General features: G+C 40.2%; 2 protein-coding genes across 3 annotated transcripts; both read left to right on the forward strand.

The window, feature by feature from the left end:
• Nucleotides 1-2,008: 2,008 nt before the first annotated feature.
• Nucleotides 2,009-20,810, forward strand: LOC109032939 (multiple coagulation factor deficiency protein 2 homolog). 2 transcript variants are annotated; one of them, XM_019045291.2, is made up of 5 exons: nt 2,009-2,166; nt 14,759-14,934; nt 16,133-16,219; nt 17,251-17,447; nt 19,981-20,810. In XM_019045291.2, the coding sequence occupies exons 2-5, from the start codon at nt 14,774-14,776 to the stop codon at nt 20,097-20,099; spliced, it is 564 nt and encodes a 187-aa protein (XP_018900836.1). In that variant the 5' UTR covers nt 2,009-2,166; nt 14,759-14,773; the 3' UTR covers nt 20,100-20,810. The 2 variants fall into 2 exon arrangements, with proteins under 2 accessions (XP_018900836.1, XP_072154412.1); XM_072298311.1 differs by lacking the exon at nt 2,009-2,166 and having other exon boundaries at nt 14,294-14,934.
• LOC109032938 (uncharacterized) lies at nt 6,972-9,883 on the forward strand. The gene is made up of 2 exons (XM_072298310.1): nt 6,972-7,309; nt 7,973-9,883. Exon 2 carries the CDS (start codon nt 8,080-8,082, stop codon nt 9,181-9,183), a length of 1,104 nt encoding a protein of 367 aa, XP_072154411.1. The 5' UTR covers nt 6,972-7,309; nt 7,973-8,079; the 3' UTR covers nt 9,184-9,883.
• Nucleotides 20,811-25,401: the final 4,591 nt, after the last annotated feature.

The following is a 25,401-nucleotide window of genomic DNA, read 5'->3' on the forward strand; positions in this document are numbered from 1 at the left end:
GCGCCACTGGTTTTCTCTGAAATCAACTTCCAAGCTCAAAAAAAGCGCTCAAGTTGAGGCCAAAATGGAGGGGACATCCCACGCTATCCTGAGAGTTCACTTTTACATCAAGACAAACTCCCCATGCAAAGATAGGGAGCAAATACATTGACAGGGCTGCCGCTTTATTTTGGGACTCTAAAACTGAAAACACGGCAACCATGCTAATGTATTTGTTCCCTATCTTTGCATGGAGAGCTTGTCTTGATGCAGAGGTGGACTCTCAGGATAGCGTGGAATATCCCCTCCATTTTGGCCTCAACTTGAGAGCTTTTTTTGAACTTGGCAGTTGATTTCAGAGAAAGTCAGTGGCACCATCGTGTTTCTCGCGTACTTTTACATAAGAATCAACAGTCAAATGGCAAATTTCTCACTCATGCAACATCTCCATTTCAGCATACTCGTGGCAATGCGTTCAAAGGCGCACCAGCTCAACAGCAAAATAGCAAAGAGGAACTCGACATATTTAGAATAGATTAATCTCTGATTTGATCTCCTTTCTATAATGCCTCTGATGTAAAAGCACGGAGGACGTTAATCGTTTTTCTATAATTAATTTTGTTTTAGCTCTAGTGTACTTTTCTCAAAAGTTATGGTTGAAATCTTGTGAGCGAGAGCGAGCTCGGTGCTCGTCCTCTTCGGGGAACTAGAAAACCCCGGTGCTGTACCCCTGACTGCCATTTACTGAAGCCCATTTTCATCTCTTACTTCCGTTTCCATGACAGATTCCTGTGGAGAATAGGCGTCGCAGAGCGCCCTAGCGCGCCGTAAAAGCGGCTCATACATACATACATACTTCCGTTTATATGTAACAATCCAATCGAACGCGGCTCCCTTCGTTTTCTTCTCATTTTTCTTTTTCTACTAATGTTTTTCACTCTAAATATGTTCCTTCTTCGATTACTTTAATCCCTCTTCACCCACGTTCCAATGAAAATGGAAGTTTTCATCTAGTTAGCGCGCGGTGCCAAAAATCCATCTTTGAACGAATGCTTAGTCGAGTAAATTCATAAGAAGTAACTTCATAGAAATCTAATCTCCGTGATTTTGGATCCCTTAGATGACTGTTTTTTTCAAAACTGGCATAAATACGCATTTTCAGGGTTAAGCTTTTGAAATTAAATTTGGGATGTTTGTTTACGCCTGAATATTTTCCAGAGATCAAGCGACTCGGCTTACAGCAGCCTAATTCAGAATGCTGGAAAAATTGGTACAATCAGATACAAAATAGGAAATTATGAGTAAAATAAATCATTCGCTTACATACCTAAAATGTATAAACATAAATTAGGTGCACTTTCCTGACTGAGATCCCTGAGATGGGCAAAACTGTATACATTTTGACGGTGAAACTACCAGATCACGTATCTCAATTTGCTACGTCGTAGACTTCCAGTCATACTTTATTTTATCGATGGAAAACTACGCAACGTCAATTCTTAAAAACTTCCGTGATTTTCCTACTCAGTGTGAAGAAAAATTTGTGAAAATTTTAAGGGATGATATTGGTTTATTCTCGTTCACAAAAATAAAATGAGAGCGGAGATTTTTAAATACCGCAAACAAGATACGTGGTTTGGTAGTTTCACCATCGATATGTTTTTATTTCCATCATAAAGATTGATAATATTATTATTCAACATTACATTATGCTTATGATTGAATTGTTAACGCCAAACTTTCAGCTGAGGCACTGGAGACGGTAATTAAATACTTTTTTCTTATTTTTACTTTTTCAAAAATAAAATAAATAATTTATTGAACTTTTCTTCATAAAAGAATAATCTATCAGCATTAAAGAAATGTAAGCTAAAACAATAACTTGCTGGAAATGGCTACCTGCATTAAAGTCTAAAGGGATCACCAACTTGTTCGGTCATGTGTAACGCAAGGGGGTGAAGTTTTCGAACCACAGGCACCATCTCGCGGGCGTCGACGGAACTAAACAACCCGGAAGTAAGCTTGCGTCACTTTATTGATGCAAGGAACACGCATCTCACGGAAGATAGCCACAAACCTAACCGCGAGTGTTTTTTAGCCTCCAAAAGGGGCACGTCCGCGTGTTTTTGTGGCCGTTTCTCATGAGATTTGGATGCTTTTTCCAGCATATTCGGAAATCCACCTCAGGTGAGTGCGTCTTTTTTACTGGTTCGAGGGCACACGTAACCTCAACAACCACGCACCCCTAAAGCAGTAATATTGTGTGTGTTCAGTACATCGGTCAAGCATATGTTACATTATGTCACATATGCCGACAATGTTTACGTGATATATTAGCTCTAACAAATGAGAAAAAAACCGCTAAGAAGTGGCCCGGTTACTGTATTGTTACACTAGGTGGAGAAATGGTGCTGGACCCACACCATTACGAGGGGAAATCAAAGCCAAGAAGTTCCAAAAATTATAATTATAGAGTCAAAAATAATTTTTTTTAAAATTATAATTTTTTTTCATTAGAGTTAAAAAAATTTATTTTGGACTCTAATTATAATTTTTGGAACTTCTTGGCTTTGATTTTCCCTCGAAATTGTGTGGACCCAGCACCATTTCTCCACCTTAGCTCTAACATCAAGTAGGTACGGTTGATCGTAGAATGTAAACGCATAAAGCACAATCCAATGTATATTCACGATGGTTGTGTTATTGATGTATTGCCATGTTTCATGAAAACAATTTTCAAATATGCTTGATGGGAACTTCACTCCAGAATCCGCCATGATGAGGAATTATTCAAAACTAATTATTTTTCTAAAAACGCTACTCGCATGTTTGATCGAAGTTTAGTGTGTAAGAAGCTAAAAAATTGAAGTTTTTTCAATGAGCAGCAGGAGATTGTGTATTTAAGCTCATCCTCCATCCTTTGTTAAAGTTAAAACACACTCTGTTTTATGGGCGAGAATTTTATTTTAAATTTTAATTATATAACAAGAAAAAGAAGACTATGAAAGAGGAGACGATGACGGGGAAACAGAAAGAGAAAAACTGTTTCGTACATGATAAAATAATAGCAAGTAATCTGGAGCCAACCGAGGCTCACACATTCTTAGGGACGAATCTCGACACTTTACTTGCCGCTCAAATAATTAAATCTGAATTTATACGTTCTAACGTTGCTTTATCCTTTCATCTAAAATATGTAATCTGAAGCGCAACCTATTTAACCCATAGATGCGCCCAAGCATAGTCAAACTGATCCCAGGCGTCCTAAAAACACGTGCCGTACGGTTTGTATGGGGCCAGTACACAATACGTCTTTAGATGTACGTCTGCAAATATAGTGTAAAACAGAATCGTGCATCAAATTAAGAATGAAGAAAATATCGAGAGTCAATCTGACCGAAGATAAGAGGGACGTATTCGGGCCTCGTTTTTTAACTTTTCTCTCGAATCGGGCGGCATCATTGCTCTTGCTCATAGAGCGGAATATTGCGAGCTCACGCCTCGCACTATCGCGCCTTCAATTTTGCAGATGCAACACGGACATCCATCAAGTACGAATAGTTATATCTCTGCGCCGTCATCGACGCCCATCCTTTACCTTGCTCTATTCCCACATTGAGTTTGTTTCCGCTTTTCTTATTAGTCGAAGTGCTTCAAGGGCTACCCAAGCAACATAGCGGAGGATAGCAAAGACGCAGTTGGGCTTCGTTTTTTCATTTATTCTCTCGAATCTGAGCAACTTCTCATCGGCAGCATAGAGTGGAGCATTGCGAGTTTACGCCTTGCGCCATCGCGCCTTCAATTCTGCAGGTGCAACACGTACATCCATCAAGCACACATTATTGTATCTATGCGCCGTCATCGACGCACGTTGGGGTGTCTCTTATTTTTGAAACTTGAGAAAAGTTAAGATTGAGTTTGCTCAAACTATATTATTATGTGTCTAAGTCAATGATCATTTCAAAAAGAAAAGCAGTGTAGGTTCCTCAAGTGCCTTAAAGGGCGCACGTCTAAAAATCGGTATTTTTGGGGGCGTCGTTGTATGTCAGGGAATGTTTTTTCTGACGACTACCCCTAGATATCCTAAGTTGGGTTAATTTGAACAGACTAGATGTTTTACGCATGGCGGATGAGGGGTGGCTGAGGGCTTAAGAAAGCGCCAGTATGTTACCAAACAGGTGAAAATTGAAAAAAAAGTATATCTTACCTTCAAAAACATAGAAGTAACATAGATATAATACTTCAAAATCTATCTAAATACATGTATTTAAATACGGGTCACTTTGACCTTAATTTGAACCTTGCGTACAGAATTTCTAGGGCATCTAAGGCTTAAATGATTGCTACATGATTTTTCAAACTAAAAAAACTGCATGTTTTTCATGAATACTACTACTTTGCCGTATGTATACTTCTCCGAGACAAAAACAAACTGTTATTGTTTCACGTGCTCCAATTGTTGTCAACAAAGAAGACCGCGTGGAAGTCATAAATCGGGTCACTGTGCGAATCAGCTCAATGTCAACAAGTAATTTATTTTCAAACGAGACCTCTCATTTTCCGATTACTTTTCAAAACTAATCAACCAACCGGCTCAAAGAGATACACCAGGCACAATTTAGTGTTTCCACTTCGTCGGGATCATCTTTTGTTTGTATTCCATGAATAATTTACGACATTGTTGCTCTATCGTGGGTGTTTTCTGAGCAATAGGTACTCCACCGTCAACTTGAAACAGTTTCACTTTTCCTGAGCCTCCAAATATTCTCCCGGGAAAAAGTTACGTAAGATCGGTAATGAGGCCCGTAACCCTCATTATTTCCGCGGCGGCGTTGTGCATCGTGATCAACTTTTCGATGGGAACTTCTCTCGACCCATCTGATCCTTCACGGTTCAAAATCTACACCCTGGAACCCCCGCTTGCAAGGCCGTGCGACTTGTGCAAGGGGCCTGACAACGGCCTCTGGGGAATAGACATAGCGAACCCGTATGTCTTCCGACTAGATCCGGTCACTGGAAAAGTCGACTACTACGTTATCCCGTTCACCACCCCATCGTCCAACTTCAGTTTACCTCCGGAAGTCGGGAAACTAGTCGGAAGGCTTGAATTCGGCTGCGGCATTCGACCCGGATATAACGGTTACGTCTATTTCGTGACCGGCTTCCGCGGACAGCTCGGTGAAATCAACGTTTGGAATCGGACGGTGAAAATCGTGACTCCTTTTAACCTGCTAGGAAACTGGAACCATTCAACGATCTCTACGCCTCGTATACCGGAGTGTACTTCACCCTGACCACCGGCAACAAGATAGCATTCTTTTCATACGCGACTAGGGAAGTCATTTACTACACCGTGCCGACCCCCGGCTCCCTCCCGCTAGCTATCTACGTCGCCTCGGACGGATTCGTATATTTTACCGAGGTGGCGGCTGGCAAAGTCGGCATGCTGAGCCCCGAGACTGGCGAGATCAGAGAGTTCTTCTTCGGGATACAAGGATCAGAAATCCGCGCTGAGACACCCTCGGGTAAAAAACACCCGTTCATTTGGATCACGACAGCTCTACTGAATGGCGTCGCTCGCTTCGACCCGAACACCGGTCGGATAGAGCATTTCCAAAATCCGTTGATCTTGGGATTGACCTCCGAGGACACAGTCGATGGATGCGAAGTTGTTTGGGTCTCGTCCATCCCGCATAATGCTTTGATCAGCGTCAACTCTAAGACCGGACGTGTGAGCTATGTCACCATCCCGGACACGGTTACTCTGGAGCCGGTCAGCGTCCCGCCTTTCGTCGTGTTCGCCGTCAACTACGGGCCCGGCAATGCGATTTGGTTCAACAAGGTGGCGTTCAACCAGGTCGGCTCGTACGCTTTGGACGCCAACTGCAGTATGAATGAAGATGATAGCTATTACGCTACAAAATAAAGGATCTCATTCAAAAAGGTGATATTACATAGTATGTTTGAGTCCCTGATTTATGCACATTACATTTAGGCAATGCAGATTCACTTCAGGTGGCTAAAAATGAGAAGTCGATTTCTGACTAGCCCTACCGAGGGCTGCAGAGAGTCAAAACAAAAACGCATGGACCGTCGCAAATTTTAAACGGCTCGATTGGTTGAAATAAAATGTTACAAAAACGTATGAGACATTCATCTGCGTATAATTAATTTTTTGCTAATCCTTAGTTTAAACCGAGTCAAAGTAAAATTTTGGTTTTCCGGAAACAAATTATTTGGTTTTTTGAGCCGTTGGACAAAGCACATAGATGTTTCAAGAATTTTGTGTATATGAAAGCAAATTTTTCAAGTTTAAAACAAGTCCAATATAACCCTGGATTTTATTTTGTTAAAAGTTGTTTGATCAAAAGTATTTTTTGAGGTAAAAAATTATTCTGTTAAATTCGATTACCTTTAATTTAAAATATCGACTGTCTGCAGGAATCGGAGGATCACTATGTACTTTTCTTTACTATAATTATTCATTCGGAGTAGTATTTAATAGAAATTAATAGTGCAGGGTAATGTTTCTGAGCTTTTTCAAGAAATTTTGGAAACTGCCAAGTTTCCAAAAACGCAGAGAACTTAAAGAAGGGAAACTTAAACTTAAGGTGCGTAACTAGTTATTTTACTGTCACATTTTTTTTCATTAGTCCTACATGTCCCTAGATATAAGCAATATACAATTTCCAGAGGTTTAGAGATAATTATTCTTTTATTTCCTTTGTATTCAATTGTCATCACGGTACTTTCAGCGAAATACAAAGCGAATTGATAGCATGTTTTTCCGACAGAGTCACGAGGAAAATTCAAGGAATTTCATTATAATATGACCTCATTTTGCTGCTTGTTTGAAAGTCCAGATTTCCCAGTCTACCGCTCAGTGTGAATTAGTTAACCTCCTCACCAGACGTCTTTGTGATTTATGTGAGGGTCCAAACGGTGCAGTATGGGGTGACGTTTTATTATCACCATACTTATTCTGCGTGAGGGTGCTGTCATGTATGTTTTGGTCATGCTGACGAGAGCTCCTACATAATAATAGAGTCTATTTACAGAATTTCTAGAAAAATACTTACCTATTAAAAATAGTCTTCTTAAGTATAAAGTTGGCATTCCAGCAAAGTGTGCAGATCTAGGAGGCTGAAAATTGGACACAGCTAATACATCAGCTAATTGGAAAATAACGATCGTAACATCTTTTCTCGTAGCTCCCTCACATAGTAATTTGTGTGACTATTTATCACGCCTCAAACGTGAATTGAAACTGGGTGCCTGAGTTTTGTTGGACGTCAAGCAACCTACCGTTTTCCGTCGATTTTACTCATAGGTAACACGTTCTGCTATTAAGGCTTAAACTAATGTTTTGTAAATCAAACGTTATGCTTGGAATCATTTTAATTACATTTGCTTATTTTATTATGCGTATTATTCCCTGTTCTCTAAAATGAATTGAAATACTGCCCAATTTTTACTTAAAACGGTCCAATTCTTTTGTTTCAAAATTATTATAGGTAAAAGTTTTTTGTTCGGAAATTTTCATCTCTAATTTTGAATTTTGAAACAGAGATAATATTCCAAAAAAAATGTCTGATATGACATCTCAATAATCTCATTCTCTTACGAATGTTTGTCTAAGGATCAAACAAAAAATTAATTTATAATTGCGGCAATTTTTATTTAAGTTTACTGGTCGAAAGGGAATTTGTAGTTTAACCAGCTATACCTCTGGAGCCACGTGAATCACGTGATCTACTAAAAACCAATGAAAAGGGGGTTATTACATAGAAGGAAAGAAGAAGAAGAAAAAATGAGAAGAAAAAAATGAGAAGAAAAAGAAGAAAAAATGAGAAGAAAAAAATGAGAAGAAAAAGAAGAAAAAATGAGAAGAAAAAGAACGAATAGGCGTACAATCAGATTTGAGTTGATTATTTAATAATTTTTATAAATCATAAATTCAACTGACCTGTAATTTAATTGTTTTTGTTCTTAGGTTTCTCGCTATATATAATAATGTTTGCAATCTGAAGAAGTACCATACTATTCTCTCTCACTTACTAACACAGGATTTTGTGATAAAAATTACACCGCAACTATACCATGAAACGGACTTTTCCCATCGTAGAAACAACAACATGCATTCTAATTATAATTTCAACCGCCGCCCCATCCGCCAGCACAGATCCGTCCAAGTTCACATTCTACAAAATGCCGTACCCGCTCTCAGCGCCATGCGACCTGTGCGAGGGTCCAGACGGCGCCCTCTGGGGCGACGACTTTGCAGGACCCTTCATCTTCCGCGTGGACCCCAACACCAGCCTCGTCGAGCACTACCAGATCCCGTACACCACCCCCGCGCTCAACATCACCCTCCCACCCGAGGTCGGGCAGATCATCGGCAGGACAGCATTGGCCTGCGCCATTCGACCCGGCGCCGACGGAAACATCTACGCGGCCACCGGAACCCGAAACCAACTCGCTCGTATCAATCCGAAAACCCGGAAGATCGACATAGTAGTCTCTTTAAGCGTTCTAGGGAATCTTCAACCATTCAACGACCTCTACACCTCCCCCACCGGGATGTGGTTCACCATGACGACTGCCAACTTGATCGGCTTCTATTCTTACAACACGTCTCGGGTCACGGTTTATCGCGTTCCGACCCCGGTTGCTGTACCGTTGGGCATATACTACGCCTCGGATGGCTACGTGTACTTCTGCGAGCTGTTGGGAAACAAAATGGGCAGGCTTGACCCTCGGACTGGGGTGATAAAGGAGTACATTATACCTCTCGGAGGTCAAGGACCTGCCGTTGTCCGTGCGGAAACGCCCCCGCACGCGGGTAAGAAACACCCTTACATCTGGTTCACGTGCAGTTTGGGCAATTCCGTGGGGAGGCTTGACCCCAACACGGAGACCGGCGAGATCAAGTTGTATTCCAATCCGTTGTTGGGAGGTATTCCGTCGGAGAATACTGTGGATTCGAAGGGTAACGTCTGGTTTACGACTTTGTTGCAGAATACCTTGTGCAAGATCGACGGGAATGGTACCGTCAGTTACGTCCAAATACCCGGGACGATTCTTCTTGCTCCAATAAGCTCGCCGCTGTATTTCGTGTTAGCCGTCAACTATGGGCCGGGAAATGCGCTGTGGTTTGACCTGCTGTTGGGAGGCAGGGTCGGCCGATATTCCTTGGATGAATGAAAGTTGCTACGATGTGAACGCATTCGCGAAAGCTGCAGTTCAATTTGAAAGTTATCTTCTTGGATAGCTGTATCCAGTAAAGATGAGTTGGGTTTCGTTCAGGACTGGACCCTAATTTGCCTTCAAATAGAACGTCCGATTCAGATCAACACCGGGTGTGATTGTGAACGAAACCCATTTATTTTTACTTACGTAGATAGTCTAAATAAGATTCAATCGGAATTTTTGGATTGTGACGTTCTCCAGTCAAATAAATTGTGTGGAAAAATGACCTAGCTTCGATTGAGGATCCCTACCTGCCCAAAACAATTTTTTCAGTAGGACCCATTGAGAAAATTTACGTCTAAATTACCAATTTTTCCAGTTTGTATTTCAGTATTCACATAGCAGTCAATGACTTTTTTATATACTGAGGTCACATTCTCTTTTTTGTAAAAAAAATGACTAATTTTATTTTTGTAAACTTTGCTTTATGAAACTTCCTCCTTGATTCACTTATAATTGCTGTTTATTATGTTTTGGTCGAATTCAGTCAATTTTTTTTTAAAAAAAAAAAAAAAAAACTTGATCCGAAAACGATCCACTTTAACACTTCGTTCCTCCTATAATGTATATGCATCAAATTAAAGGCACTATGGCACTCAAAATATTAGTGTGCTCTCATTTTATTCAAATAAAACTAATGCATTTTATAAGCTAAGCTCTTCCAAATTTTTCTTGTGCAGTTTTGTTGTTAGACAAAATGTTTCTACGGATCTGGGTGTTTCCTTGGAAAGAGCTTGATGCAAAAACGGCTTTTTTCGCCCCCCCTCTGGAAGTTCTTCAGACTTTGTCTATTGATTACTCATACTTGAGCGCTTCTCTTCCCAAATTTTCAGACCCCCAAAAACTTTTGGGGGGGGGGGGAGCTAGGGGGGGTGGAAGTCAAAACCTGTGAACCTCGATATCTCTTGAACAAAGAAAGATATCGAGGTCCGGTTTGGACGAAAAATCGTCTAAAATTGCATACTTTAAGATTCTAAACGTCGAAATCCCGATATCACATTTTTAAGTCAACATATGTGCTTTTTTCCAGTTTTTAGGTCTAGAAAATTTCTTTTAAACGAAAAATTTACAAAGATATCAATTTTTTATTTGAACCAAAACCAGTTTTTTAAATTGTTCGTCTTTTTTCGCATCCAACGAGTGGTCCATTGGGCTGGGGAACCAAAAGGTTCCGGAGTTATGATCGATTGAAGTTTCCGCTCAACGCGCGCCGACCGATTTTCGCGCGCAAAAAAGTCGGATTTGACTGTTATTAGATCAGATTGAATGTTCAAACTGAGCAAAATGCTTTATTAAGGACTCTTGAGGGTCGCTGAGTTCAGAAATTACCGATACTTCCAAAAAATTCCCGTTTTTAAAATTCCAGCTTCGGACAGGACCACTGAGCGGCCGGTCGGCGCTCAGTGGGCCTCTAAAGTAGCGCTGCGGAGCTGTAATTTTAAAAACGTAAATTATTTGGAAGTATCTGTAATTTTTGAACTCAGCGACCCTCAAGAGTCCTTAATAAAGCATTTTGCTCAGTTTGAACATTCAATCTGATCTAATAACAGTCAAATCCGACTTTTTTGCGCGCGAAAATCGGTCGGCGCGCGTTGAGCGGAAACTTCAATCGATCATAACTCCGGAACCGTTTGGTTCCCCAGCCCAATGGACCACTCGTTGGATGCGAAAAAAGACGAACAATTTAATAAACTGGTTTTGGTTCAAATAAAAAATTGATATCTTTGTAAATTTTTCGTTTAAAAGAAATTTTCTAGACCTAAAAACTGGAAAAAAGCACATATGTTGACTTAAAAATGTGATATCGGGATTTCGACCTTTAGAATCTTAAAGTATGCAATTTTAAACGATTTTTCGTCCAAACCGGACCTCGATATCTTTCTTTGTTCAAGAGATATCGAGGTTCACAGGTTTTGACTTCCACCCCCCCTAGCTCCCCCCCCCAAAAGTTTTTGGGGGTCTGAAAATTTGGGAAAAGAAGCGCTCAAGTATGAGTAATCAATAGACAAAGTCTGAAGAACTTCCAGAGGGGGGGCGAAAAAAGCCGTTTTTGCATCAAGCTCTTTTAAAACCACCTATTGAGACACACACACAAAAAAAAAAAATAATAATGATAAAAAAAATAATAAAGTTAAACAACACTCAGTGATGAGAGGGGCAGGGGGCAAGGGGCAGGGGGGCTAACCTTAGCTTCTCTCATGCTAGCTCCCATAGATACGCCCACGAGCAATACTCCCCTTTTGTGTCATTAAGCGCAGAGGAGCTGAAACAAGAAAATTCGACACCGGCACATATTTCTCAATGTAGTGGGAGCTAGTATCGAAATATATGGGAAGAGGGGTGATAGATAGAAACAACGGAGGTTTGCTATTTGGTCAGGCTGAGTTCATTGAATAAAACAATACACCAGGAGATTGACATTCGACGCGACGCACCCAGTGGCGAGTCGTGAATGATCGATTGGGCGACGGCAAACTGCCACCCGGGTGCCAGTTTTCAAGAAATTTGTATGAAAACTGCCACCCGTATAAATTTGAAAACTGCCACCGGTAGTGAAAACTGCCACCCGTGTAAATTTGACAACTGCCACCCACATGAATTTCGGCGCACAGAGGGTCGAAGCGGTATTATGGGAAGACTGATTGTGAATCTCAAGCCAGGAGAAGTAGAAATAATAAGATAATGTCTGTGCACAATCAGTTTGTGGGTTAGGACTCACAATCAGTGGAACGTCCGAGTGAAGAAGATAATGTCTGTTTACAAGTAGTTTGTGGGTTAGGACTCACAGTCAGTGCAGCGTTTCGTGCAAGCATCATAACAAGATGTGCGATGATTCTATGGTTCAAGGCGGGAGCCAAAGGGGAAATGACGTGATTTTTCGGGGCGATTATAAGTTTGTTTTTCAAAAAAAATTAGCGGGAGGTGTGACAAGATGGACTTGTGCCGGACGGAAAAAATATAAGTGTAAAGCGTTTTTGAAAGTGTTTGAAGGAAATGTTGTGAGAACAGTGACATGGTAAAAGTCAGAAGAAAGTTCAAAAGGTAAAAAAGAAAAAAAAAGAGTAACAAAAGTAATGCCAAATGATGAAAAAAGCTCCTAGTAGTGATGTACTCTTTGACTGTAATTTTACTAAAATTTTACTACTTTTAACTATTTTTTACTACAAACATACTGTAAATTACTGTAAAAATACTTTTTACAATTTTTCACTACTTTCAACTAAGAGTAATGCCAAATGATGAAAAAAGCTCCTAGTAGTGATGTACTCTTTGACTGTAATTTTACTAAAATTTTACTACTTTTAACTATTTTTTACTATAAAAATACTGTAAATTACTGTAAAAATACTTTTTACAATTTTTCACTACTTTCAACTAAGAGCCCATTGACCTCTTTTCACCATATTAAAAATTTTAAAAAAACTGTATTAAAAAATAACTTTTAAACACGCCTATTAAAAATCATCACAGACACAGCTCAATTTCTTATCATGTGTTGATTTTCAGTAGACAGTCCTCAGCCTGTCCAAGTGTGAAGGAAAGTTTGGTAAACTGTGCGACCCCGCTCAATCGCGCTCCTTGGTCAAATTTCAACGGGTGGCAGTTGTCACTACCGGTGGCAGTTGTCAAATTTACACGGGGGGCAGTTGTCAAGTCAGGTGGCAGTTTTCAAATTTATACGGGGGGCAGTTGTCCATGTTTCCAGGAAATGGGTGGCAGTTTACAGCCTCCCGATCGATTATCGATATCTCCCTATTTGAAGTTTTAATAAAGTATCGATTATTAAGGTATTCGTTGCTATCGCCATGCCTATCGATCATTTCCCATAGGTTTAAATGGCAGATCAATCGATTTATCGCAAAGCACGCCACGCCACCGGCCGCATCCTCACTGTAAAAAAGTTGCGATTACAGTGGAGGGAGGATCGGTCCATCCCTTCCTCGGAGTGAGAGGGGAGCGGGCACCTGTTTCGTTCAGTACTGTAGATTTATTGAATAGAATTTGAGTCTATTAAAATAAGATTACCTCCTCCCACATGCGATGGCAAGTCTATACCCTCGCTCGGGATCCTACCCAGTAATTATCCCCCCTCTCCAGGATTCCGCGGTGAATGGCGACGAGTGACAAGTCTATTCAAGAGTTGACACCCAGAGGGGAGGTGGTGGTCTTCATGACCCTTCTCGCAGATTCATAGAGCTGATTCCCGCTAGGGTAACGAATAAACATCGGCATGTACCTACATTACACGTTTATAAAAAGTAACAACCAAAATATTTGAGTGGTTAAAAATATTTCTATTTTTGGAGAAAGGGCATCAGTTTGGAGTTATACCCGACATGATGGATAAGTTTTTCCAACAAATTACCTTTTGTACGATGGATCCTGAAACTGAGTATTAAATTGAAGAGAGGACAGCTTGGAGTGAAACTTTAGAGTCTAACATCATTAATTTACCATCGCAAACGAGTGACTCCAGTCGCACAACTTGATTTTTTTCTTAAAGACAGTTGGCCTTTTCCAGAGGTAAAAATTAATGCTTCGAATAATAAAGTTTACAAGTTTTTACGCTTAAAAAGCTGCAGTTGAATTCTTTTGGCCATTGATATTGGTGCAAGACGCAGCATCCAACAATTGGACGTATTTCTATCGAACTAAGCGCTAATTTGAGTTCCTTTTGAGGAATTTAGAATCCCGGATAGCGCGTTCTGTCAAACGGACCTAAGCGCCATGGAAAAGCATTGCGAGTATAGGACGGAATAAGCCGGACGCCCGATTCCGCTGCCAATCCAAGCCCCCCTCCACCTTCCTCACCCTATGGTACGTAAGTCCGTTTGATAGAAATATGTCCAATTGATACCTGGAATTTTTTAACTTTATGAATTCCATAAATTGAATGAACTTTCCTTGAGTTAGACTTCATGGTGTCAAGTGTCCATAACTTTTACTGAACATTTTCTGAGTGAGCAATCTAGTTTCATTTTGCTTAGAATTCAAAAGGCGAAAAGGCCTCGAAAAAACCCTTTCATCGCTACATTTAATAACATCAGGCGGAATTTATCTTCCATCTGCAACTATTACGATGCAGCGGTTTTGCACCATTATTTCGGGTACTGATGGTTATAAGCATCAGGTGCATCGCTTATTGTTTTACAACGACTTGCATTGACAAAAGAAAGTGTATGAAATCACAACACTTAATAATTTTTAGCTCAGTTGCAAATCATAATTCTCTGAACGTGATTTATGGACGGTCCCTTTAAATATCTCAAACAAGTCGAAATGAGGCAACTTCTATCAAAGATTCAACCAGAACATTTAAAACGATTTTCATTTTTTCGAGAAAAACACAGGCGGCAATTTATTTTTCTCGGAAACAGTTCACATCATGATATTTTCTCACCGCTTAGCGAATCGTATACAAAGTCAAAGTGGCATCTTCATCATTGAGTAACTGAACATGTTGAATTTGTAATCAGTACATAAGTGTGGTGGGATGAAAAATTAATGCTCACCTTCATTCTGTTCGCAGATCTAACATCACAGGATGATCAAGGAGGATGTTAAGCTTTTTCTCATTGCAACGATTATTAACTTCTTCAGTGAGTCTGCCGAATTTCGAGGCCCACACCACCCACATAGACATTACATTCCACAGAAAGATGGTGTTAAGCTGACACAAGACAAGAATTTACTCCACGACGCAGAGTAAGCAGTGCGAATGAGCGCATATAATTTTTGTGAGGAGATTTCGAAAGAGTTAAACACTTTCAAAGACGTGTATTTCGTTCAATGTATTATCACAAGAATGACATAAAATTTTCAATATAAGTGCCTATTTTCATCGAGGGGTGGGGGCGTAACCGGATGCCATTTGAGATGCTACAAAATGCGAGTGCATGTATATAGCTTTCCAAGAATATTCTCTTTAAGATAAATTAGGACAATACTTAACGAGTATATAATGTACCTGTTAGAACACAAGATGCGTGTTTCGGAAGTATGTCGGAACAAGAGAGTTTTTACTAAAAAGTTGTGGGAGAGCAAAGTTTGTGGGAGAGCAGAAATGAACTGAACCGATGAGAGAGAGAGACACGGGTCGTGGGTCGTAGGGATGGTAAAAGACTTAAGAGAGAGTTTACACGGGTCGTGGGTCGAAGAGATGGTAAAAGACCTCGATTTTGGGACAGCGCAAGCTTTTATAGACTTGCTGACGTCACAGGTGGTGAGACAACAAGTCTACACGCTATTGGCTGGCTATAATGAGTGGAGCTATCAGTTGCAAGTTCAGTAATTAAAGTAATGGGCGATTTTAGGAGATGGCTGGGAGATAGGACTGAAAAATAGGAAAGTGTACGAAATCCAGCCATCCTTAATGAGTAAACTGAAATGTAATGAAAAATTTATAAGATTTGAGAAACGAACAAGTTGCTGGTATTTCAATACCTGTGACAGTACCATTAACTCATAGTAATTAGCAGCAGTACTATTAATTGAGTTATGGTTATATAGAGACTTTAATTTCCACAAAAATACCTGTTGTGTTTCATCCGTCGAAAATTTCATGCGTCTTTTTCCAATTTGAATCTTTCACTCTTTAAAATGTGTCCCTTTAAAAATACTACGTCAAATTGAATAGAAAATTGAAATGATCAGCGAAAAAGATCGAGCAGGGCACTGCAGTTAATAATTTGATCAACATATGTAACACGATCACTACGGAGCAGAATAATAGTAACACTTGACGCAACTATTCAATTTTAAGAGTCGTGCAAATTGCATTATGGAAGGACATAAAGCTGCTGTCTTTTGCCTAGGTTTCACTTAGAGTTGGACGCTACCCAGACGTGTGGATTTTCCTATATTAGAAAAATCATCAAGTCTGATTAATTTTTTTGATTTTTAGGCATATTCAAGAGGATCTCGGAGACTGGGTGACAAAAGGCTCTGCACGAAAATTGACACCAGAGGAGCTAGAGTTTCATTATTTTATGTAAGTTCATCTTTGTATTCCTTCAATCGATACGATGGTTTGACGACGCGACCACAGATGTCATGATAAACTACCCACGAGTCTTTCTTACATATTAATTTTCACCCAATGTGCAACATACTTCATTGTTCATAAAATGTCTAAAACAACCCTCACATGTGCCCATTCGCACAACCGTACGCGAGTCGTCTAAAAAGTCAGGCTCTTTTCGCTATAGTTTCATTACTATTATGAAAAAGTAGAACTTGTAAAAAGTGTATCATAATAAAATAGATAAAGCTTTTTGGTGGACTAAAATTTATTGTATTTGGTTGACACTATAAAACCCCAAAAAGTCGTCGTCACTATAAATCTCTACTAAATGAGTCTAAAATTTTACTGTTCTATGCACGTAAGTTTTTTTCTCTCTTTCTTCATCTTATTTTTTTCAAAGTTCCCAATGAAGATATGGCTGGTTTGCTTGATGTCTCCTAATTCTAAAGTTGAATTAAAATGACAGTATTGAGACCAGTGTTCGAAACTCACAGGCGCCAACGCGCCAAATGCGCCTAAAAAATCGGCCATGACGCCCAAAAAATGAAGGCTCTGCGCCCACGTGGCCCCTAGAAATTGCCCCCTAAAAATCTAAATTTTCATATCAGGCGATTATTCGAAATTTTCATCACTACAAGTGAAAGCTTTTCCTATTCTCCTCGATTTCATCCTTTTTGCTTATGTCTTCCCCAAGTTACAGCTACTTACTATTTCTGTTACGAAAACATCTTGCATCTCACTAAATGTGCCGTAATATATAGGCACAAAGTCAATTTGGCCCCTAAAAAAATCTTCAATGGCGCCTAAAAATCGGGCTTGATGCGCCACTTGGCTCCTAAAACTCAAAGGTCAGTTTCGAGCACTGATTGAGACCATGGTATCCCTTAAAAACGGCGGATACCCTCTTTTCTCCTGTTACGTACAACATTATCAAATAAAACGACATCGTTGTAGTCAATGGGTCTATACTCTAAAGAAACTGTTGTCTGGTTTTTCAGAGTTCACGATTTTGACAACAACACGAAGCTCGATGGATTGGAGATCCTGAAGGCTATCTCACACACCCTTGATCATGGTGAGGAGGAAAGCGACAGAGGGGGTAGGCATCACGCGGATGATTCGCACACAGCCACCGAGGAGCCTCTCACAGATGAGGAGAAACGACTTACTGAACATTATCAAGGCGTTCTTGTCGGTAGGTACTACCCAGCTCAAGCAGTAGTTTTCATTTCAGACGTCTTTAATATCAAGTAGAAAAAAAAAAGTTGTGAAAGGTCCAGAAAAGTTGGCGGGAGGGAGTGGAGGGGGAGACCATACGGTGTAATTTGCCCGATGGTTTGTGAGAGGATCGATTCTAATGGCGATTTGGAGTCGCAGAGCGCTCTAGTGCGCTGAGTTAGCGGCTTGATATATGAGGACTTATCTGAAACAATAGCGGATGTGAAAAATTACCTCTTTGAAACACGCTTAAAAAACTGTTATGTTCACACAAAAATTTAATATGTTTGGCTCAGACATATAATGTACAGATCTCGAAGATCACATCTCAAGTATTTTCTCAAAATTTTCTCGATGCTAAAACAGTTTTTTTAATGTATTTCGAAAAGGTAATTTTTCACATCCGCTATTGTTACAGATAAGTCCTCATATATTTATATAGAAAAAAAAAAAAAAAAAAAAAAAAAAAAAATTCTGACAGATTTTTTGACCCATCCTCTCTTCTATAAGGCATCTCTGAGACAATATATCTCAGCTCTCCCCCTCCATTTGAATCTTGTTTTGTAGGACCTGGCTGAGCCCCTCCCCCAATTTAGAAAGAGGGTACAGTCAAGTATTGCATTTATGCTGGAGATGTAGATTGATTCAAACGTTACTCATTTTACTTTGATTCTCATTATTCATTCGAATCGTGTATGAGGTTTAGTGACATCATTCATCGGTATGTAAAGTGGACGTATAATTGGACTAATTAAACCAAGATCAGCTGGACTGTCCTTTTTACGTTGCTTGATTTCCTCTCGAGTCTTATTTTTGGACAGGGAACTGAAAAAAAAATAGCTGAAACTTTCTTTGCATTTCCTCCAGACTATAATAAATAAGTATACTCAATTTTTAAATCAGAATAAACATTTTGCTGAGTTTCCTGTTAAAAAAAATCGAGCATGCATGATGAAAAATTAGGCAATGTTTGAAGTGACCAGGCTGAGTCTGGTTTAGTGGATCTTCAGCTTTTGCACAATGCAATTTGGATACGGTGGGTACACAGTTATCTCTCTCGGTAACGAGAACTCAAAGGATCGGCCGATATTTTCTCGCCATGGAGAGGTTCTCGTTATAACGATAGTCGATCCGAAAAAGGCGGACGAACTCCAACATCAATGACTGAATAGACTAAGTTGCTATTCAGGGATGCAAAATCTCTACGCTGCCCCGATCCGATGATTGGAAGCTCGCCACATGCACTGGCCAGAAATGGTGTTCACCGCGGAAGGTCCAACACCGATGAGAAATTGCGAAGTTTCAACGGGCACCGCAGTGAACGCGTAATGCGTGAAGTATTCCTACAGTCTTGCAGGCGCTAATACGCGTCTGAAAGGTTTCCTCGATACAGAGAGGTTCTTGTCATAACGAAAGTCGCTATAAGTAGAGGGAGACAACTGTATTTCAAATTTTAACCATTTTATGGATTATTCCGGGAAACTCGAAATTTTGATCTAAAGATATATCAGTCGGTGAATCGCAGAGAAAGTCACCCTTTACACTACGTAAACGTTGGCAACTAGAGTTCCATAACGGCGAAAGATCAATCATTAAGAAATGCTCGAGCCAAAAATTATCCTTAACATTTTTAAAATAAACTTAAAAGTACTACTTTCATTTTGCAAACCATTTCCATGCATCGATATCGATGGTTAGCTATTAGAAACTGTACTTTTGAATAAGATGGTGGAAGATAATTTTCAGCACGAATATTTTTCAATAATTGATCTACACACTGTAATTTTGATTTTCTCAATATGATCCACCAGAGGGTTACACTTTTAAATACATATACAGATCGTATCTTGTATGCATTGCGTAAATGCTAGGATCCATTCTAAATCCGCCCACATAGACGTTATATCATTAGTGACGTCACCATAGAGATTCCCTTTCAATAGAATCGGATCCAAACAATAAAAACGACATTGGCGGATCCAGAAAATCGGCAACATTGTCTTTTCTCCATTTAAACCTATAAAAATGTATCGATTCTTGGAGGGGCCAAGTGCTCCGACGAGAATCGATTATTTAGCATGGGTTTCAATGGAGGAAATTCGATGTTGCCAAATTACAGGATCCGCCTCGGAAAAACGATGTATCTTCTTTCAATGCTAACAATGAGAATTAATCGATATATATCACTTTCCTGTGACGTATGACACCAATACTGCCGTGCTAAGGAAAAACGCCGTATGAGCCTTCAGGCGTTGCCAGATCCCCTTTAATATAAACCGAATTTACTGGACATTTTTTGAACGTTTTGCTTCAAAATTTTCAGACAATTTTGTTCGTAATTTGATCTAAAATACCTGAAAATTTCAAGGAAAAATGTGAGTAACTTTTCTAAAAATTACATGATTAATCTGGGAAAATTTTGCAACTATCGGATGTTCATACGGCGTTTTTCCTTAGCACGGCAGAATAGCGTCTATATAATTGCTTGACGTCGTGCTGTGTGTTTTCAGAATTGATCGATCAAGTGCTCCTGGAGGATGATACTGACAAGGATGGATTCCTCAGCTATCCAGAGTTTGTAATTGGACGGCAAAGAGAAAAAAAGAACAAGCCGCAACAGCAGCATTAAGAAAGTACCCATTCTGTTAAGGACTCGATGATGCTTCTAATATACAGTGAAATTTCGGCGATAAATCAACTGACATTTAATTCTAAAAATACAGTCGGGTACAATGTTATAATACGTACCATTGAATCGGTCAGATACAAAAGGGCTTAAGCGCCAGATATTGAAATACGAAAAAAAAATACAAAATAAAAAAAACAGTAGGAAAATTATTATGTGAGCAGCCCGTTTTAAATTATAGATTAATTAATAATTTGATTAATTATTTCATCGCTTTAGTATTTTAGAGCTCCAAGATTTATAAGGGTCAATTAAAATGGTTATAACCATTTTTCTCGAATTCTCATTTTTGGCGCTTGAGCCCTTCCGTAACTGATCGATTCCATTGTGGTCAATGCGTACCAAACTATGTACTTCTTTTACTTAGAGGATCATTAAAACGAGTTATCCTGTTTCCTACGTGAATGAAGTGTGACAAAAAATTTCAGGCTCGCTCACTTCCTGTTCCTGTCAGCTTGAGTTGAGTCACTAACCCACTTCTTAAGCGTCCACTATCTTTCCAAATGATGTTACATAATAGTTTTGTTTATCGTACTTGTTATACGTTTGTTTAAATTTTGAAAATTTTGAAGAGCATTTTTATAAATACTGTGATCTCCACTAAAGCTGTTTTTAGGACTGTAAAGACTTTATTAAAGTTCAGATTCGCAAGTTCTTCTACTTTACTTGATTCACGTGCTTCCCTCGTTTTACTTACATTTCATTAGGAGTATTCCGATACCCGGATTATCGTTTTGCGTAGTTTATATTATTTTGTTATATTCCGTGCCACTTGTTTATTTCTAATCCTCGTAGAAAAACCACCCATTTGTAAATACAATTCAAACTGAAACGCACTTCAGCCATGCATTCACCACTGCAAACATTTCAGAGGAAATCGACAAGCCCAGCGTGCATGGAGGCTATCTCCATTTCAATCCACCGTCACATTTCTTACGGCGCAATGATACAACTATTTGAACTCTCCGGAATGTGTGAGGTATCACGCCGCATTTGAAGGCGTTTTCAAAACTGCCAAGTTCCGTTATCGGAATAATCGTTTTGCATAGTTCATATTATTTTGTTTCCATTTCTAACCATTTGTTTAATTATAATCCACCTATAAAAACCACACATTTGCTAAATACAATTCTAGTTGAGGCGCACTAAAGTGCACTCATGACTGCAAAAATGTTAACGGCAATCGAAAAGGCCAGCGTGCATGAAGGCTATTTCAATTGCAATCTTCCGTCGCATTTCTAAGGCGCAATGATACAACTATTTGAACTCTCCAGAATATGGGAGGTATCACGCCGCATTTGAAGGCGTTTTCAAAACAGCCAAGTTCCGATACCCGGATTATCGTTTTGCATAGTTCATATTCTTTTGTTATATTCCGTACCACTCGTTTATTTTTAATCCTCGTAGAAAAACCACCCATTTACTAAATACAATTCTAGCTTGAGCGCACTTCAGCTATGCATTCACCACTGCAAAAATTTCAGAGGAAATCGACAAGCCCAGCGTGCATGGATGCTATCTCCATTTCAATCTTCCGTTACATACTTACGGCGCAATGATCTACGGCTATCTACGGCTATCTACGGCTATTTGAACTCTCCGAAATGCGTGAGGTATCACGCCGCATTTGAAGGCGTTTTCAAAACAGCCAAGTTCCGATACCCGGATTATCGTTTTGCATAGTTCATATTCTTTTGTTATATTCCGTACCACTCGTTTATTTTTAATCCTCGTAGAAAAACCACCCATTTACTAAATACAATTCTAGCTGGAGCGCACTTCAGCTATGCATTCACCACTGCAAAAATGTCAAAGGAAAATGACAAGCCCAGCGTGCATGAAGGAAAGCCCGCCACAAGGGGGGGGGGGGGTACTGGGTCCCTGGTACCGGGGCCCGGGGCCCGGAGGGGGCCCGTGTTACCCGTTAAAAACCACTATGAATTCACATGCAACCCTTGTTTCGTAAGAACAAGTGAAACATTTACCCTAAAAATTTCGCAAAAGGTGAATAGATTTTCAGAAACACGCTGGGGCACTGTAGAATTCTTCTTAAATTTTCAAAGGAATATACTTCTTGGAAAATTTCTATCTATTTTCAAGATTTTCAGCACAGAGGGATATTTTTAGTAACTGCGTTTCATTTTCTTCCGTCGTTAGATGCTTAGGGTCTCCAGTCTGGGCATCCTCGACTTCAATGGCTCATGGCTCAACTTTCTTGCCATAGACCAACGAAGGGGGAGTCCAGGTGGGCCTGGCCCTCACAGAACTGAAAATAGTATCATATGCCCCCCCCCCCCAAAAAAAAAAAAAAAAAAATTAAAAATTTCTAGATATTTTGAATGCAATTATTCGCAAGTATTTTGTGCTGAAAGTAGAAAAAAAAAACATAACTATTCCGCAGAAATTGATAGAAAAATTCTTTATGGAAGCTTCAAAGTGCGTCCGATTGGCCGTATAAATACTAAAATTTCTCGGGGGATGCCCCTCGGACCCCCCCCCCCCCCTCCGTGCTTGGGGCCCGGACCTTAAAACTGGTACCAGGGCCCGAGATGGGATGTGGCGGGCCTGCTGATATCACAAAATCGACCGACGAACCAAATCAAGACCGAGTGCTCAAGTAGCATAGCAGAGGAACAAAAATATTGAAATCAGTTTGCAGCTTTATGGAATAAAATTAAATTTTTCCCCCATGAAGTTGCATTATTCGTACATCATTTGGTCTATGAATGCGGATTTTAAACGATCAACATGAATGAGCTCCATGTGCGAGGAAGGTAGGCAATTTACAATGTAAACAAAATTGGAACTTCTTTCAAATCTAAAGCAATACATTTCACCATTTTCACCATTTATTTTCAAGTTATAGCAATTTGCGCTACTTGGGTGGTAAGATTTTAGATACTCAGAAATGATGCGAGGCAAAAAAAAAAAAAAAAAAAAAAAAATAAAAAAATAAAAATATTAATAAATCAAGAGCAGACAAATTGCTGTATATTGACAGTGAAACTCTCTAACTCAATATTGCGGAATTTGTTCACCCTCCCCCCTTTCCCTCCCGCCACAAGTTTTTTTTTTTTTTTATTATTAAATTAAAAATGTACAACTGCCCCTTGCGGGGCATTAATTACATTACTTCTAATGTTGAAACTAAAGCTAATCTTAAACTTAGGTTACAAGATTTTGTTAATAAATTAAAACATTCATACCTAACCTACGCTTACAGTTATTACTACCTCGATATCATCTTCAATCATACAAACATATACACAAGAAGGAGGGCAGATGCCGAGTTTGGCAAATGCTAGAATTAATAAACTATATTTAATGTCTTTACAAGTAAGGGCCATCGTTGTCATGGACCCCCACTGCAAAGCGAAAACTCACCAAGGTGTTTTGCTTAGGATAAACCATGGTTGCCGATTTAATGCAACACCCCTCTGGCCAAATCGTAGGGCTTTACCCTACGCAGCCTCCTGCTGGGGTCATCGCTGCGTGCCTGTCGAGCTAGCGGGTTAGGGTGTGCGTTCAGTCTCATGTGGTGGCGCACTGCCGCTCTCTCAATTATCTCTGTTACTGATTCAACATTCAACTCTTCTCTGATTCTCTCATTTGTAACGAACCATGGGGCCCCGGCTATCTGCCTCAGTACCTTGCTTTGGAAGGCCTCCACAAGGTACCGATTCGATTTCCGGGTGCATCCCCACAGTTCGCATGCGTACATCCAGACTGGACGCAACACTTGTTTGTAAAGTAGAACTTTATTGCCCGTGGAGAGTGCTGAGTTCCTCCCCAAAAGCCAATACATTTTTTTGTACTTGATGTTTAATTGCTGGCGCTTCTTTTTAACATGATGTTTCCATCTCAATTTGGAATCTAAGGTTACCCCTAGATAAGGCGCATTATCCGTGAACGGCACCGGATCCCCGCCTATCATCACTGGTAAATAAGCAACCTTGCGGTTGGTGAATATCATGTGCAGGCACTTGGGACGACTGAGAGCAATTCTCCAGTCCCAAGCCCAGCCCACAATCTTATCCACCGATCGCTGTAGTTTAGTAGTGGCTTCAGGGAGGTCCCTATCACTCTCCATAGCCGCAATGTCATCAGCAAAGACGCCCATCAGACCGTCCTCAGCTGTTTCGGGTAAGTCCCTGGTGAACAGGGTGTACAAGATTGGACCTAAAACGCTACCTTGTGGGACACCCGCAAGGATGAACCTAGTTTGGGAGTATTCATTGCCAAATCTCACTCTAAAGAACCGGCCCTCAAGATACGATTTAAGCATCTCACAATAATTTGCGGGTAGTATGCTTTTCAATTTGAAGAGCAACCCCTGGTGCCAGACTCTATCAAAAGCCTGCGCAACATCTAAAAAGATTGCTGCGCAGACTCCTTTTTTTTCCAGTGTTTCTTCCACCAGGTTTACTACCCGATGTACTTGTTGGACAGTAGAATGTTTTTGCCTGAACCCGAACTGTACATCGGGCAGTGCCTTTGTTTCAGATAACACAGGTTTCAGGCGTTTGAGGTAGAGCCGCTAGCCGCTCCCAGAGTTTGCTCAACACTGATAACAATGAGATCGGTCTATGAGAGCTCGGTTGATTTAGATCTTTACCGAGCTTTGGTATTAAAATAATTTCAGCTTCCTTCCAAGGCGTAGGGAAGTAGTTGTTTTCAGTGGCGTAGGAAGGGGGGGGCCAGGGGGGACCTGCCCCCCCCCCCAAAATTGGAAATAGTATCATCTGGCCCCCCCCCCAGAAATTCTGGATGGTGCAAAAACACCATCTTTAACGGTAAGTCTCTGTCGCCGTGGCCCGTGAGAGGATGCCTCTGGCATGATTCTGGCATTCACTAAACATTTATTTCGCAATTTTCACACAAATGAGTGGTTAAAAGTGAGAAAATAAATGGAATAACCTGTTGAATGCAACAATTTCAAAGTATTTTAACCTTAAAATGCATAAAACTGGGTGAATTTTATGCAGAAATTGAAGGAAGATTAACGCCACAAGTGCCTCGAGATGCGCTCAAATAGAGTTAAAATTTCAAAAATTTTCCGGGGGAGGCCCCCCGGACCCCCCGCTGACCTGGGGGGTATTCCATACCCCCCAGACCCCCCGGTGGTGGGGGGCCAGGCCCCCCCCAGCAAAATGGCCTAGCTACGCCTATGGTTGTTTTCAATAATATAATTAATAATGCGTGTAATCTTCCCTATCGCCTTGCCAGGAAGCTGTTTGAGTATTTC

This window comes from Bemisia tabaci, chromosome 3, assembly GCF_918797505.1.
Source record: "Bemisia tabaci chromosome 3, PGI_BMITA_v3".
Taxonomy (NCBI): domain Eukaryota; kingdom Metazoa; phylum Arthropoda; class Insecta; order Hemiptera; family Aleyrodidae; genus Bemisia; species Bemisia tabaci.

Coding starts and splice junctions, on each gene's coding strand:
- LOC109032938 (XM_072298310.1), top strand. CDS start 8,080: ATGAAACGGACTTTTCCCATCGTAGAAACAACAACATGCATTCTAATT.
- LOC109032939 (XM_019045291.2), top strand. CDS start 14,774: ATGATCAAGGAGGATGTTAAGCTTTTTCTCATTGCAACGATTATTAAC. Junction 14,935..16,132: donor AATTTACTCCACGACGCAGA/GTAAGCAGTGCG, acceptor TTTGATTTTTAG/GCATATTCAAGAGGATCTCG. Junction 16,220..17,250: donor CTAGAGTTTCATTATTTTAT/GTAAGTTCATCT, acceptor CTGGTTTTTCAG/AGTTCACGATTTTGACAACA.